The sequence below is a fragment of the Acinonyx jubatus genome, chromosome A1, assembly GCF_027475565.1.
Source record: "Acinonyx jubatus isolate Ajub_Pintada_27869175 chromosome A1, VMU_Ajub_asm_v1.0, whole genome shotgun sequence".
Taxonomy (NCBI): domain Eukaryota; kingdom Metazoa; phylum Chordata; class Mammalia; order Carnivora; family Felidae; genus Acinonyx; species Acinonyx jubatus.
The window spans coordinates 185205474-185222854 of NC_069380.1; the positions used below are offsets into that span (position 1 = coordinate 185205474).

General features: G+C 40.3%; 1 protein-coding gene across 1 annotated transcript; it reads left to right on the plus strand.

Annotated features, from left to right (window-relative positions):
- The first annotated feature begins 1565 nt into the window (after positions 1-1565).
- Positions 1566-7901, plus strand: FAM200C (family with sequence similarity 200 member C). Its single transcript, XM_015063863.3, has 2 exons — positions 1566-2030; positions 5458-7901. The coding sequence occupies exon 2, from the start codon at positions 5507-5509 to the stop codon at positions 7289-7291; it is 1785 nt and encodes a 594-aa protein (XP_014919349.1). The 5' UTR covers positions 1566-2030; positions 5458-5506; the 3' UTR covers positions 7292-7901.
- Positions 7902-17381: the final 9480 nt, after the last annotated feature.

Sequence of the window (17381 nt, forward strand, 5' to 3'; positions counted from 1 at the left end):
TACTTAACTGAGTGGTTTGTAGCATTATTTCAAATATTTAACAGAAAAGCAGTTTATGGGACTGTCAGGGGGCTTAGCTTCTTTGAGTTAATTTTTTTTTTCAACGTTTATTTATTTTTGGGACGGAGAGAGACAGAGCATGAACGGGGGAGGGGCAGAGAGAGAGGGAGACACAGAATCGGAAACAGGCTCCAGGCTCTGAGCCATCAGCCCAGAGCCTGACGCGGGGCTCGAACTCACCGACCGCGAGATCGTGACCTGGCTGAAGTCGGACGCTTAACCGACTGCGCCACCCAGGCGCCCCATAGCTTCTTTAATTTTGAATTTAAAAATTTCAGGATCTTTTTAAGTCAAAAAATGTGTCACCTGACTTTTCTGGGTCTCTGTTCCCTCTTCCATGAAACCTAATTTACTGATTTTAGGAAGAATTCTATAATATCTGAACTCACGTCTTATTTCTTCATTTTGGAAAAAAGATAACACCTGGAACATGATTCATTATGTGAACTTTGATTTTATTTCCCTAATAGCTGCCTGTTGAGTGTTGGAACTATGTACTGTAATTTTTGTATATTATCTCTGCAAAAGAACTTCATGGACTAATGGATAATCTATTTTATAATAAGCACAAGGGCTTAATTAGTCCAGGTAGCTTGCTCAGGTCCTGATAAGTAAAAGTGTTAGGGCCAGGACATAAAGCCAAGTATCTATTGCCTCTAAAGCCTACTCCTTTCTCTAGTACTTAAAGCCCTGCTTTCTGGACCAGAAAGACTGGTCTTTTGCAATTTCTTCTGTTGACAGAAACCTCAAGCAGGCTTCAGTCTACCAGGTTCACCCTGAACACCTGAAAATGATGCATCTATCCCACATTCTCTGATACTATCCCTTTCCCCAGTCTTAATGGGATGCTTCTAACAAGACTGACTATAGAAAGATTATTAAATTGTTCTTCAAGTTTGTCACAATTCTGGAAGGAAATATCCCCCAAATAGGAAGGAGGTCTTTCTTTCTGCAGTTTTCTAGTTTCTACTTTGGAATTTTTCCTCTAAAAATCTAATATGGGTTCATAACTTTAATATCATGTTAAAACGAATTTTAAATAAAATTGAAGATCTTTTCTCCAAAATGAATTTTTCTGAGGAAATTCATCCACATGCTCTAAATTATGGGAAGGGGTGACCTTCATGGGCAAACAAGACGCAAGCTCTAGAAGTTCATCTCCACTGTGAGTATCTTAATGGAATTTACAGCCTCGCATTTGTCCGAATGTTTAACATGGGGTACAAGGAGTTTCCTTCCCTTTCCCCCTTGCTCACACATAGAAAATGCTAATTTATTGAATGTTACAATCCAAACCCAAAGCTTGACGCACACAAAATCTTATTTTAATGCTCTGAAGAACTATGTGGACTTTACCATACTTTCCATTCCTTAGATTCTACATTCATCCTCTCTGGCAGACACAAAAAATCCCACCCCGCCCCCCAACGTACACAATTTTAAAAAAAAGAGAGAGGGCCACGCGCATGCTCCCTACTCAGATCAGCCGAGCCCTCCGCCGGTGGCTCAACGCGCCTGCGTGCAGAGAGACACCTCGCTCTGTCTGCAGGCGGGAACCCACAAGGAGAACCCGGATGGAACCCTGGCGCGGCAGGGGTGGAGGTCGCTGCGGACGCTTCTGTCTCATCGCGCCTCGTAGCTTCCTGCTCGGGGACCCGACCAGAGGAGTCGCCGCCCTGCCCGGTTCCGGCGCCCACAGGCTGGATCCCAGCCCTAGCGGAGAGCGACCTGGAGCCGGAGACGGGCGCCTAAAAGAAGCCCGAGCATCCCTTGGGCCTGCGCCCAGGCTCGGAGACGGGCGGGTGGAGACCGAGCGGAGTCTTCTTTTCTCGCCGCCGGCGTCCGTAGCTCGCCCGGGCCGCTTCCCAAGCGCGCCGTCCTTAATAATGCACCAACAGGTCCTACCAGTTAGGAGCTGCGTGTGCTTTACATGCACGCTTAATCATTAAAGCTCCCAACAACCCTGTAAGGTAGGTACTATTGTCATCCCCACTTGAGGAATCGAGGCTTGGAAGGGACCCAGCCTTCAGGTGACAAAGCCAGGATCCTAGGCTTTTGCCTCTGGAGCGTGTTTGCTCCGCTACTATATTTCCGCCCCCTTTCTCCGGGCTCTTGCCTTTAACTGCAAAGCGTACTGATGAATCCCGTCCCCCGGACACCCCCACCTCCCTTGGACTGGCATGGGCGATGGCTAGAGAGAAGTTGAGTCACGTTTGGTTTGGAGTTACAGGTTTACTGTTGCACTTGGGTTGTTGTCACTGCTGAAATATATATTTTAGCATTTCCCAAAGATTTGTTATATGAATGTTCACTTTTAACTGTTGTGATACCTTTTCATATATACCCTTGTGCCTCATGAACTTGCAAAAACATTTTTGTTATATCACATCTTTCACTCTGCATCTTGAGATAACTCCCAAACTCTCAAAAGAATCATTCTAAAAACGAAGTATGTCTATTTGAATAAGATAATGCTCTTTTTGTTTACTGTTACGGAAAATTCCCCACGTAACATAAAAATAGAATAGTGTAGTGATACGAACCCATCATTCAACTCCAACAGTTACCAACTCAAGGCCAATCTTATGCCTTCTGTCTCCACCCCACTCTGTGTGTATGTGCGCGCTCGCTCGCGCGCTGAAGTAGGGTATTTCAAAGGAGATCCCAGATGTCTTTTCATTTGTAAACCAGTAAGTCTGTATCTCCAATAAATGAGGTTTTTTTTTTCACACAAGCATACCATTATCACATCTATTTAAATGAACAATAATTTCTTACCATGATGATGCCTTTTTAACGTTTACATATTTTAGGATATTGTGATTACTAAATACCACAGAGGAGCAAATGAAAATTGTGAGGTTCTAAAATGCAAGAAAGTCTCTTGAGCGGTAAATTAATCTTTAAGGATCTTGAAAATTCCTGTTACCCATTCTCCCTTTTTGAGGGGGATAGGAGGCATGCTGCAAATAAATTTCTCTAAAAATTCTTTTGTTCAAAACAGGTACATTGTCAGTCAAAACATACTTGGTAGCATAGTCAGGGTGGATTGGAATAGACCCTTAACTGGTCCTGTAATAATTTCTAATGAGACTGAAGCAAAGCTTTTCCATTCACTTCCTCTGTTCCCCAAAACACACATAGCAAATATACATAAGAGAATATAGAAAGATAAGCATTTTTATGCTGATGTCATAATTTTATTATCAATTAGGAGAGTTTCTAAACAGAGTTGTCCCTCTAGTCTTCATCACTTGACAAAAGAAAGCTTAAGATCAACCTTTAAACTTCAAATCGTCTGTATTGAGTGGCAGACATCTTCTGATTTTTAATTGACTCAACAGACAGCTATATGGCATGTCAACTTATTAGTTTACATAGAAGTACATTTTAAAGCTAGTTAATTGTGGCACAGCCACTAGAAAGTGTTTTAAGTTAATATTCTTGGCTTACTTATTGTGAGGTTTTTTTTTATGGCCAAAATGGGCATTTGGATTTAAATGTGTCCCTGTTAAGTTATTTCAGCGACATTCTGTAGTGTAGGACTTTGGACACTTAGAGGGTCACTTGTTTATCTGGGAGATAAAACTATTTTCTTTTTTATATATTTATTTTATTACTTTATTGATAGAACCCACAAGTGGGGGCAGAGGCAGAGGGGGAGAGAGAGAGAGAGAGAGAGAGAGAAAGAGAAAGAATCCTAAGCAGGCTCCATGCTCAGTTCAGAGTCCAGTGCAGGGCTTGATTGCACACCCCTAGGATCATGACCTGAGCTGAAATCAAGAGTTGGATGCTCAACCCACTGAGCCACCCACATGTCCCAGAACTATTTTTCTAAGGTATATTTGAGCCTATCTGTGGATTATACCTTTGCTCATTGCTAAGGAGGGAGAAAAAGAGAAAAGGCCTGGCTTTCTTTCTTTTTAGGTCCTTTGACTTTCTTAGGAGGCTGTCATCAACTCAGAAACTTAAATGCCTATTAAAGCATTTAGACTTTACGTAGCAACCTAGAATATCTGCAAGGTAGGGGTTGGCCCAAAGGATATGTCTTTATTCCTCTAAATATGACTATTTACTATGATATGTATTCGCATCACCAGGACAAGATTTACAGTCTTTGCTTTTTTAAGTAATCTTTATGGCCAACATGGGTCTCAAACTCACAACCCTGAGATCAAGAATCACATACTGTACCAACTGAGCCAGCCAGGTGCCCCAAGATTTAGAGTCTTCTGTCCTTCTGAAGAAGCTGATTTATTAGTTCTAAAATATGCAGGGAGATACATAATTTCAAAGGAGTTCCCAGTGATTATGATGAGTATCTCTTATTAAAGATTACTGTTCTAGTTACTATTTGTAAAATTATCTAAAATGTTTATGTAGAATACAGATTTTGGGCCCCTACTGTAGAGCTAGGAAATCAGAATCTCTGGGGGTGGGGCCACGAATTTGCATGTTAACAAAAAACTTTGCTGATTCCTCCATTTACTAAGGAGGAACCACTACTTTCTGGTTCTGGTCCTCAGATTGAAACAAATCTTAATCTTGGGAATACTGCTTATTTTCATTCCATTGTTTCAGCTTCTTTCTTGACTGCTTTTACTGATGGGTAGTTCTATGAAAAAGCATCATGAAATTCCTATTGTAAAAAGGGTGTCCTTCTATGAGACATTTTTCTGAAGTCTCAGTAACAAGAATAGTTGTGTTTCTCTTGAGCAACTTGTTTTCCTTTTGTGCATGGACAATATGAATCATGGACTGGTAGTGTGTTACACTTTGGAAGCAAGGAAGCTCTGAGCCAAATCTGTGTCAAAGGCTGCTTAATCAGACCCATTTGAAATTCTCTGCTTAAGTTGGAGTCAAAGCCACTCAAGCATCAAATAGTTTTACAGACTTGTCTAATCCTTAACTACGAAAAAGAACTAGTCACTGTGTCAAAATATGCCCTTACAGCGCTTAGTGAATGATTCCCTTCTCTATATCCTTATTCATAACTGCTGGTGTCGTATGTCCTTGGTGTAGAATGAAAGGAGGGGGTGGTAGTGAAATGCCATTTCATGGAATACAAAATGTAGCAACTTTGTTTGGAACATACATCATTGAGAACAAATTAAGCCATAACTGCAGTTCACCAATAGAGGATTTATGAGTATTGACAAATTACGTGAGTCCACATCTCCCATACGTAGCTTGCTGGCAAGTCATTTATTCCAGGGTATTAGCTGTGAGTTGATAGCTTTAAGTTGGACTGCCATGCTGTCATGGTTCACTTTGAATGGACATGTTATAGGATATTTCTTGACATTGTACACATGACAGGATGGCATGTGATGTGGCTTTGTTTTAATTCAGTTAGCCACTGATTTTTAATGTGTGGGTTATATTTTACTCCCAAAGCAAAATTCTGCAGCATCTCTGGAATACTACCTGAGAATTTTGGGGTGCCATGTCGAAGAAGCGAAAATGGGATGATGACTATGTTCGTTACTGGTTCACCTGTACAACGGAGGTTGATGGAACTCAACGCCCACAATGTGTATTGTGTAACTCGATATTTTCAAATGCTGACCTCAGACCATCGAAATTGTCTGACCATTTTAACAGACAGCATGGTGGTGTAGGTGGGCATGATCTCAATAGCCTGAAGCATATGCCAGCACCATCGGATCAGAGAGAAACCTTGAAAGCATTTGGAGTTGCGTCTCATGAGGATGCCTTATTACAAGCATCATATCAGTTTGCGTATTTATGTGCCAAGGAGAAGAATCCTCATACAATAGCTGAAAAATTAGTGAAACCATGTGCATTGGAAATAGCACAAATAGTTTTGGGACCAGATGCACAAAAGAAGCTTCAGCAGGTACCTTTATCAGACGATGTGATCCATTCTAGAATTGATGAAATGAGCCAGGATATCTTACAGCAAGTTCTAGAAGACATCAAAACCAGTCCTCTCAAAGTGGGTGTTCAACTTGCTGAGACAACTGACATGGATGACTGCAGTCAGCTAATGGCGTTTGTACGATACATAAAAGAAAGAGAGATCGTAGAAGAATTTCTCTTCTGTGAACCATTGCAGTTAACAATGAAAGGAAAAGATGCGTTCAATCTCTTCAGAGACTTCTTTTTGAAGCATAAGATAGCACTTGATGTATGCGGCTCTGTTTGTACTGATGGTGCCTCTTCTATGCTAGGAGAAAATTCAGAATTTGTTGCTTGTGTGAAAAAAGAGGTACCTCATATCATGATCACACATTGCTTGTTGAATCCCCATGAACTTGTCACAAAGACCTTGCCTACAAAACTGAGAGATGCTCTGTTTACTGTGGTGAGGGTAATAAATTTCATCAAAGGACGAGCTCCAAATCATCGCCTCTTTCAGGCTTTTTTTGAAGAAATTGGAATAGAGTATAGTGTCCTCCTTTTCCATACTGAAATGAGGTGGCTTTCCCGAGGTCAAATACTTACTCATATTTTTGAAATGTATGAAGAAATAAATCAGTTCCTTCACCACCAAAGTAGTAATTTAGTTGATGGCTTTGAAAATAAAGAGTTTAAAGTTCACTTAGCATACCTTGCAGATTTATTCAAACACCTAAATGAACTTAGTGCATCTATGCAAAGGACTGGGATGAACACAGTATCAGCTAGAGAAAAGTTATCTGCTTTTGTTAGGAAGTTTCCATTTTGGCTAAAGCGAATTGAGAAAAGAAATTTTACCAACTTTCCTTTTCTTGAAGAAATAATTGCTTCAGATAATGAAGCAGCCAGCATTGGAACAGAAATAACCCTGCATTTGCAACAGTTGAACAGCTTCTTCCATGGATATTTTTCTGTTGGAGATCTTGATGAGGCAAGTAAATGGATACTGGATCCATTTCTTTTTAATCTGGATTTTGTTGATGATGGTTATCTGATGAAAAATGATCTTGCTGAATTACGAGCTAGTGGCCAAATCCTCATGGAATTTGAGACCATGAAGCTTGAGGATTTCTGGTGTGCTCAATTCACAGTGTTTCCAAGCCTGGCAAAGACAGCTCTACAAATCCTTGTACCATTTGCAACCACATACCTTTGTGAGTTGGGATTTTCATCACTTTTACATTTTAAAACAAAGTCCAGAAGCTGCTTTAATATGAATGATGACATCCGTGTGGCTATTTCAAAAAAAGTTCCTCGTTTCTCAGACATCATTGAACAAAAGCTACAGCTACAACAGAAGTCACTATAAGCTGATACATTTTTTAATGTATAATTTTTAATATATTCTTAATTTCATTGTAAAATTAAACTGCAATGCTGATTCTTTTCTATTTATGGTATACCAAATCCCATGGAAAAGTTCGGCTTGTTTAACTTTTCACTTTCACGTGAGGCATGTGAAACTGTTCTGAGAATAAAAACACAAGCAGCAGTAAAGACTAAGTACCACCACCTAGTTGATACATAGAATTCTTCTAATTCTAAGTGTGTGTTTAACCTGATGATGTGATACATAAAGACTCACAAGCACTAGACTATCCAGCTAAATGGTACACTAGGCTAGGAATGGAGCCAGAGAAAAGAGAAGATTTCCCAGAACATGCCTCTTCATCTTAAGAGTAAAAGTTGAAGGACCAAATGACAGACTGAGGCCTTGCATCTCTGTGAGTGTTGTTATGGGGAGGTTAATGGGATCAGAAGAGGATTATGAAATGTTACAGTGGGAGAACGGATGATTCTAGTTTACATAAGATTTACTTTTAAATGTCTTCTTTGGAGTTAGTCTTACAATGTCCATTCCTCTAGCTCCCGTGCTCTAAATATTATGACATTAATAAATATCCTAATATCCTATTAGTCACTCTTTGTCTTCTTTTAAATTGTATCAGGACCCCAAGTCATTGAGGCTGTTAAAAAGATGATACCAGAGCCTCACCCTAGAGATTCTGATTTAGCAGGCCTGGGATAAGCTCAGGGCCTTCATTCTTAACCAGCTTTCTAGATGGTTCTGACGGATTCTTTGGACCTCTGGCCTCATCTTATTTTTCCTTTACCCCAGTTTTCTCACTTATTTTACATCTCATGCTATGTGTATTGTTCTAACATAGTTCAAAACTTCTGAATAGACCAGAATATAAATAATAAATAAATTGGCATGAAATCACTGTAGTAATTCAGGGCCATCAGCAAAATCCCTATGGGAATTTAAGTTAATACACTTCTGGATAATAATTTGGTAAAATACGCTTTTTAATTTTAATAAACTTACATTTTTATTTCAAAACTTTATTATCTTATCAAAGTAGCATGCTAAAAAATGGGTCTTATAATGAAAAGCCACAGTTCCTTGCCTGCCCAATTACTGTAACCGTCTCTGCTTTAATTTTTTGTGGTTCCATCCTTCTGTGTTAGTAACGTGTTTATAACAAACACATATGCCAGTTTTGTGTTTTGTTTTGTTTTGTTTTTTATTAAGTAAACTCTAACATGAGGCTCAAACTCACAACGCCGAGACCAAGAGTTGTGTGCTCCACTAACTGAGCCAGCCAGGTGCCCCAACATATGCCAGTTTTGATTTATCAGCTTTAACTTTTTTAAGTTTATTTATTTTGAGAGAGAGAGAGAGAGCACAAATGGAGAGGGGCAGAGAGAGAGGAAGAGAGAGAATCCCAAGCGGGCTCTGTGCTCAGGGATCCATCTCACAAACCCTGAGATCATGACCTGAGCCCAAATCAAGAGTCAGACACTTAACCAACTGAGCCATACAGGCGCCCCAATTTATCAGCTCCTCTAGATAATAGGTAATTATTGAATTTATAAAATGTTCATCTCTCCTATTCCCAATGTTTTATTATTGTAGTATTAATTTTAGTTCCCTTCTTGATTATTCATTGCCCTTTGGGGATTTTTTTCCCTCTGGGAATTTACCTCATAGAAAGAATTGGGGATATTCGCAAAGTTTTATTTATAAGGCAGGTAGTTACAACATTTTTGTAATAGTGAAAAATAGGGAGAAAAGGTCCTGAAGGGGAATGGAATCTGACTTAGGTGCCACCTGCAAATTGAAGTTTGTATTTTCTACACAAAACTCGACTTCATCGCTATCCATCAAAATACTTTTATCAATAAACATACATATATGCTTTTCATCTAAAAACGTAGTTGCATAATATCAATCCTATTTTTTTCTAGTATAATCTAACATCAAGAGCAGTGGGAAGAATTTCCAAAGCTAATATTGGAATAAATCTGGAAGAGAGTGTATAAAGTTTCATACGTATGTGTATCTAAGGATAGGAAGGAAGAAGGATGGGAGCAAGTGCATGTAATGAAGCGTGGAAACTAGCAATACAAAAAAGCAGGACTAGAACACAAAGCCAGAAGCAATGACCTTTGGTGGCCAGTATTTCATTAAGTCCACTAGAATTCTGTCTTCAACTAAATTCATTAATTTCTGCTCTGAAACAAAAACCCAAAGGATTTTTTTTAAAGTTTATTTATCTATTTTGAGAGAGAGAAGAGTGAGCGGTACAGAGAGAATTTCAAGCAGGCTCTGCACCATTAGCTCAGAGCCCGATGCAGGACTCAAAACCATGAACCGCGAGATCGTGAGCTGCACCAAAATCAAGAGTTGGACACTTAACTGACTGAACCACCCACGTGCTCCAACTAAAAGGATATTTTAAAGGGAATAGCAGAGCTTTTAATTAATTTTTGAATTCAATAGTTTTATTTCCTCCTGATCAAATTAAAGAAACTAGTGTCTGCTAAATGGAGAAGAAACTTGGATTTTTTTTTAATTAAAAAAAATCTCCCACAAAGATACATGTGTTGGCACTTATAAGTCATGTGTTGGTTTCTTTTTCTCCCAAGAAAGAGATAATTTTATTTTTACTATACAATTAAAATCATTGGAAAATTGCAAAAGGAATCAGGATGAAGACGTAGTCTTTATGACCAGCAGATGTCACTCTCTGTACATTATGGGTTGAGAGTAAATGTAACTGCATCATAGATTTTGCCAAATATCTGATCTTAAACATCTCTAGAAAAAGGATTAGTAGCTCAAATTAAAAATGTCCCCCTGTGCCTCTCCTGGCTCAAAATTGGCAGACAGAACAATGGTGGGGCATTGAGAAACTGGTAGGAAAAAGAACATATAAATGGCTTTTTCTCTAAAACTGACTTGAGCATATGAATCTTTTGACATCTTAGCTACTTTTCTAAGCCATCAAAAGCTACCTGAAGTGGGTGGATAGGTCAGCACGTACTCCTTTGCTATTCCATGACAGTTAATAAGGCTAACAGAAGTACCAAAGGCAAAGCCATACCCAGATAATGTGTCCTTTCCAGTGAGAGTAAATTGCTGTCACTTCCATGATAGAAGAGATCTAATGTAATACACCTGCCACTAAGTGCCCATATCCGGGCTCATTGTTGGTCTCTGTTCTCTACTGTTGGCAAGTCAGGCACTCAGTAGGTCAGTCTTGGTGAGGGGACGTCCATTTTGCTGATCCTGTGTATAAGCCAACAACCTTGCCATCATGGCCACTCTTGTACTTGGGCCCATTGAGCTGTCATTAGGATGACTGGAAAAAGAGGCTAATAGATACATCTTGTCCTAATTATTGAGAGCCTCCTCTGTCTTTATATAGGTTCAGCTAGGCCATTGAGAAGCCCTCAAGCCAAGGTCAGCTGTCATAAGAGACCCATATATACTTTAGTATTCCTGCTACTCTCAGTCATTTGCTGGAAGCAGCCCAGGGAAGTGTGAACCAGCCCAGGTGTGGTGATGAATTTCAGAGTACAACAGCTGGGGCTCATGGTTAATTATGTCCCCCTGTAGTTGTGTGTCTAGAAAGTACATTCTTATGGATGTACAGTGTCCTTTGGTGAACATTCACTGGAGCACAGTAATCTTCAAGTCTCTGCTTATTCTAAGAGGTCCATCCATATACTTCAACCCCAGATCTTGTCACTTGTCTTATAAATCTGTTCTTTCCAAGTCCTGAACAGTCATCAAACCCTTAGTAACTGCCCTGGGATACTAGAGTTTAGATCATACTTATGGACAGTGCTCGGTTCAGAAATAGTAGACAACCAATTGTACTGCTCAGAATTCTCCTTAGGGTATTTCAGAAACATACTCGATTGAGGTGGTAATGCACCAGCCTATTGGGCAAAAATAAACTATAAACCAGACCTAAAATTCTTGTTAGTCAGCTGGTCATAAGTAACTGGTCATGTAGCCAAAGTTAAAGACTGAGGAAAAGGAAACCTTGTAACAGGAGTAAGTGTCCAAGGAGTTGACCCTTGCTTTGTGCACTTGCTTGTGCTTTCTAGACCTGCTTGATCTCTCTGCCTTGTATGCCATTTCTCCTTGATGATTGATGGCTTCTGTGCACAGTCCAGTTAATGGCTTGCTGGATCACACAGCTCCCATGGAGCTGGTTCTCAAAAGGGAAATCAGCTATCTTCAAAAGAGGGTGTGGATTTGCTCCCAAACCCTAGAGGTATATGCTTTGATTCTCCATTTGGCATTTGCCCAAGGCTCCACACAGAATCCTGATTTGCCGCAATATGTGTCGTTGGATCTGCTGATCTTAAGTTTCAAGTGACAAGAGTAGCTAACACTACCACATGGACTTTCTACAGAGCCTTTTCCAATCCACCCAAAACGGTCAGTGTTACGGTAAATGGGTCAGAGTGATACACTCAAATATGGTATATATTGCCTATAAAAGCCAAAAGGCCCACCAAGCATCATGCCTCTGTTGCAGTGGTAGGTGATAGAGGATACAGCCACTTGGGTTTCAGCTCGAAAGATCTATTGCAACATGCTCCAGACCATTAGCACATCAGAAACTTCACCAAGCCACATGAGTCCCTGGATTTTTACGGGGTTTACCTCTCACTCTCCAACCTCACATGCATTTTACTAAGGCATCTCAAGTACTGTTTACTACCTTCGTGTCAGATCCAGTCTGCATTTCATCAGTGAAGTGGACCACTGTGATATACTGAAATGTCAGGATGACCCCAGTCTCTGCAGATTATATTGTAACAGACAGTAGGTTAAGGTAGCCCTAAGGGAAGACGGTAGAGGTGGTCTCTAGGTTCTGCAAGGTAAAAACAAGCTGCTTCTGGTCATCATTGCAAATTGATATGGGGGGGGGGGGACATTTGCCAGATCACTAATGGTATATGAAGGGCCATAAGGGTTATGTTGATTTTCTCTCATAAAGATAGCACACCTGAAACAGCAGCTGTAATTGGAGTCCTCACCTGTTTAAGTTTACAGTAATCCATAGTAAGTCTCAGATCCATCAACCTTTGGCACAGGACAAACAGATGAATTTAAGTGGAGACATGATACCAAGCCTGTGGTGCATGAATCTCTTCAATTTCCTATAAGGATGTGCTGTTGCTTTTGGCTTGCTGCCTTGGTGAGGAGAGGACTTTCTAGGGTCTTCTACTGGACCGTTTTTACAACAATAACCCTCAGTACATGGATCAGAGAGGAAATTTGGGGATTCTGCCAGTTATGATGTATGTGTAATGTAATTAACATGTTCAAGAACTGGAGATACAACCACTGGGTTCACAGACCTACTAGGCTTTCTTTAATTTTAAGTTGGGCCAATATTCCATTCATTACCTGACCACCATTAGCCCCCATGTTGGCTGGTGGACCATCGTAGTGTTTTGAGGTCCCAGAAATTAGTGCCATTTCAGGACTAGTGCTTATTAATCCCCAACAGATCTGAGGATTTTTTTTTTTTTTTTTTTTTTTTGCTGTATACAGTCACCCCATTCAAGACTGCAACTCTCTGAGGAAGTATTGAAAGAAGGTTTATAGTATCTATTGTGGCAGTTTTGAGTTCTTAAGAGAACTCAGCATGTCCTTCAGTCAAGGGGCTCTGGGTCTGACAGCTGGTTTATGTCTGCAAGCTGGAGAAGAGGCTATGACTCTCTGTCTAGTGACTTTAGTCAGACTTCTGAGCACCAGACCTAAAGTTTTTCCTATCGTATGAATCAAGTAATATTTAGTAGACTTCCCATCTATTTCGTTCCTAGGTCCCTATACCAACTACCTACTGCATTAGAGTTCTCCAGAGAAACAGAAAGAATAGGATGTGTGTATATATACATAGGAAGAGATTTATTATAAAAAACTGACTCACATAATTATAGAAGCTGGCAAGTCCAAAATTGGCAGGGTGGGCTAATAGGCCAGACAGGCAGGAAAGGGATCCAGTCTGAAGACAGTCTGCTAGAGATTGCATTCTTGATTGGGAAAGTTGGTCTTTTTATTCTATTCAGGACTTCAACTAATTGGGTGAGGCACACTCATCTTTTGGAGGGCAATCTGCTTTACTCCAAGTCCACCAATTTAAATGTTAATCTCATCCAAATATACCCTTGCAGACACACCCAGAATAACATTTGCTCAGCCAAATTGACACATAAAAGTAACCATCAACAGCTACTATCAATGATCCCTGGTGGTCAAAACATTCTGAGGGCTGTTTTGTCCCTGCTGTGTATTATGTTAAGTGCATCCGCCTTATTCTAGCAACTGAACACTGCCATTTGGCCTCTGCTACTCTACATCCCTTCAAACCCAATGAAATTAATGAACAGCATTGAATCAATGACAGCGTCTTCTACCATTATACCCACTAACAGAGAACAACCACCACAGAGATTTTCAAGAATATGGATGATCTCTTTAACGTATTGCTCAATACCTTAGTGAAGGAGTGTCCGCTGGGTCCTCTCGAACCATACCGTAGGGGGCAGTAGTGGGTGAGGGAATTTGAAGGTCACACACAGTGTATTTACCCCAACATTTCTCTCTCCCTAAATCTTTTAATTTCTTTCTCTACATTATGCCAAGGAAGTTCTGGGATTTGAAACTCCTGATATTCAGGTCACTGTTGAGTCCAAATAAGCAAACTCTTAGTACAAGTTAGCATATTAGAGAACCCTGATAAGTACACCCATATCAGTCATTTGGCTGTTGTAGCTTTCTTGGGTCTAATGCTCTTAGACTCCCATTCCACACATATTCACTGGGTTTCTGCCTATATAAGTTAGAAAAATCTTGCCGTTATCTTGGATGATAAAATCTTTCCTTCAGGATCAGACTCTGAACTTGTTTCCTTGTAATACGCTGGATCTGACCCTAGTTATGGGCCTAGTGGCAACAAGGAGCAGTGGCATAGATCTTGAAGAGGAAAAGCGACTCCTTGAAAAGCACCTGCCTCAGGTGAGGTTGTTACACAGACTTTAAGCAAAGGAAGCCTAATCTCAGACACGGAAGGTGAAGACAAGGAAGGTTCAGAGTGACTTAGGGGTTAAGATTTTCAACTTCCTCTAAGCCTGTGCAGATGTCCTCATCCCAAGTCATGGAATCAGACACTGTCCCAATTCTCATCCAAACTTTCAGTGGAAGACATAGACTGTGAATTCAATTTACATTTAAATTCTGCAACCCTCACAATTAAATATTGTGTCTGAGTTTGCAGCTACAAAAGATTTGAGGTACTTCTAGGGCTACCATGGACTCTCCCTAACCAGGACTTGAGCTGAGACTTTGAAGACCCGAGTATGTCGTTTTCTTTGTGTAAGCACTCCTGCATTCTTAGAAGAAAGCATCCCACCCCACAGAGCTCGAAGTCCTCATAATTCCCAGCAGCCACTTGATCTCCCAAGGCACCTGCTTCAGGAAGTTGTTCGTCACAATAATCTGCAGCCAATAATTTGATTAATCAGTACCGCTCTGTGCCATGGGTTACCAGCATCCCATTGCCATGACAAGAAGCTCAATATCACATTCAAGTCTAAAGACGTATCCAAACACCTGCAAAAATTGCATCTTTGGGCATCTGTTTCCTGAGAATTCTGGTACCAATTTCTGTATCAGTCAGGAGACACAAACTCTACTGATTACTCTCACAGAGAGAATTTAATATAAAGAATTGTTACCCAGGTATTAGAAAACTGGAAAAGCAAAAGTAATACTGTAGTAAAAACATAGAAAGCAGTTACCAACCTGACGGCCGGAAGAAAGAAGAGCTTGGGATTAATAAAATTTGGTAGCTTGGAGCTGGGACATGAAGCTGGGACAGGAAAGGCATCTGCAGGCTGTTACCAGTATGTCTGAAGAAGCATAATGAGGCTGGTTCTGAAATTGTGAGGAAAAATGTAAACTTGAACCAGCTGCTTCCATAGGAAATAATTCTGTCATTGCCAGAGTGAGGAACTGTTGTTTGGGTGACACTGACTGTAACAGAAAGCAAAAGAGAAAAGAGCAAGATCCTTGCCACTCCTCTAGAGTTCCAGTCTCCCTCTAGTGCCTCCTGTTGGCAGACAACAGAAGGCCATCTGACAAAGAAGAAACCATTTGTGGAGTCCCAGCCTGGGCATCATAGAGCAGCAGCATTTGAAGCTAAGAAACTGTAGCTTAATAGCTGTGTGTGTGTGTGTGTGTGTGTGTGTGTGTGTGTGTGTGTCATACTTCAGCATGCATCTCTGGACGATAACTCCCTAATACTAATACTCAGGTCATATTCAAAGTTCCTCCAATTGCCCCCCAAATATCTTTTTAATTTTTTGAAACACCTTTTAGTTTTTTTAATGACATTAACGTTTCAAAGAATGTTCCATTCTCTGAATTGTTTTCTCTTATATCATTTAACCAGTTCCTCTGTTCTCTATTTTCTGCTAATCAGAATTTAGCTATGAAGGCTTGATTATATTCAAGTTAAAATCCTTAATGCATCATATAATGTCAGACTGTTATATCCTTGGTAATATTGAATTTCCTTACATGTTAACAGAGCATTCCCCAAATGTCTCCATTTCTTAAGAGTGTGTTTTATTTCTAATACAGAATACAGGCATGTGGGAAATGGAAAAAGCACAGTGAAGGCTGTGCCCCCCATCTCATTTCTCAGCCCCACATATCCTCTCCAGAGGCAGCTGCTGTTACCAGACTATTTTTAAAGAGATAGTTACACATAAACTGTGTGTGTGTGTGTGTGTGTGTGTGTGAGAGAGAGAGAGAGAGAGAGAGAGAGAGAGAGAGAGAGAGAAGCTTTATTCTTCATAAGCAATAGCACACATAAGGATTTTTTATTTTATTAAAAATGTATTATTTTTTATTTTTATTAAGTGAATAAGACATGTAGAGCTAAGTGTCTTCTGAGTGTTATTTCAAAGCAATCTGTAGAAGTCTTTTGAAATACAAGATTTAGAGAAATTAGTCTCCTTTCACTGCACAATAGCAGATAGATTAAAAAAGAACTTCCTATCCACTAGCTAAATCTCACCTATGCAGTTAAATTATGCCTTGTTTCCTCAGTCTGGGAGTTCTGCTTTTCTTTCCATTATTTCTCATAATCCCCCCTTAAATTATGCAGGCAAAACGTGGCAAGGCCTTGGTTTCTTTACTCATTCCCATGCTGCTCTCTCTCAGAGCTTGATTCTGCAAATCCTTAGACTTTCCTAGCAGGGCATGTCCCTGAAATCAAATGTCTGTTCATTTCTGGTCCCCACACTGACTTGAAAAACGTCATCAAGAGCTTTTTGCATTAGACTCCAAAATGTCTCTCCAACTGAAGTCCTTCGAGTTACATCTGGAAAGTGGTTGGATCTTTTCTGGGTCATTTCCTGTTGAACATAAGTGGTATCTATTTTGGTCTGACTTCATTTGTGCTGGGACTCTTGCAGGCCCGGGGCTTTAACTCTCCTGAAACCTTAGGCCAAAGGAGCCTCTCTGAATTCTCTTGTATTTTTCCTTCCTGCAAAGACTGATTGAAGTCTTCCTGCGAAGACTTTGTGGAAGCCCTTGTCCCGCTGACTGTGGCCCCAGTAGAAGAACTTAGGGCTGGACAAGGGCTGCGCTCTCATCGCACCTCTGGCCCCCGCTCACTGTGTAACCTTGGGAAGATGGGCTGCTTCTGTGCCTCCATTCCTTCAGCTGTATGATGGGAGAAATACTAGTCCCAAACTTGGAAGAATAGAACAGAATACTCTGTGAAATGTTTTTTATTAACAGAAATTATATAATTGTGTGTGGGGGGGGTCACTATTATTAACTCTCTCAGCTCTCTGCCACATCCCCAGATCCAACTCATCATTCAGAGCAAAGGAAGAATTTCCAAGAACTGCAACACAGTATATTCTGTATTTTTTTTTTAATTTTATTGAGGGGAAGGGTATACAATAAATACTAGATTCCCATGGTTTAAAAGTCAAATTATTTCCGGTGCCTGGGAGGCTCAGTTGGTTAACCGTCCGACTTTGGCTCAGGTCATGATCTCATGGTTCAT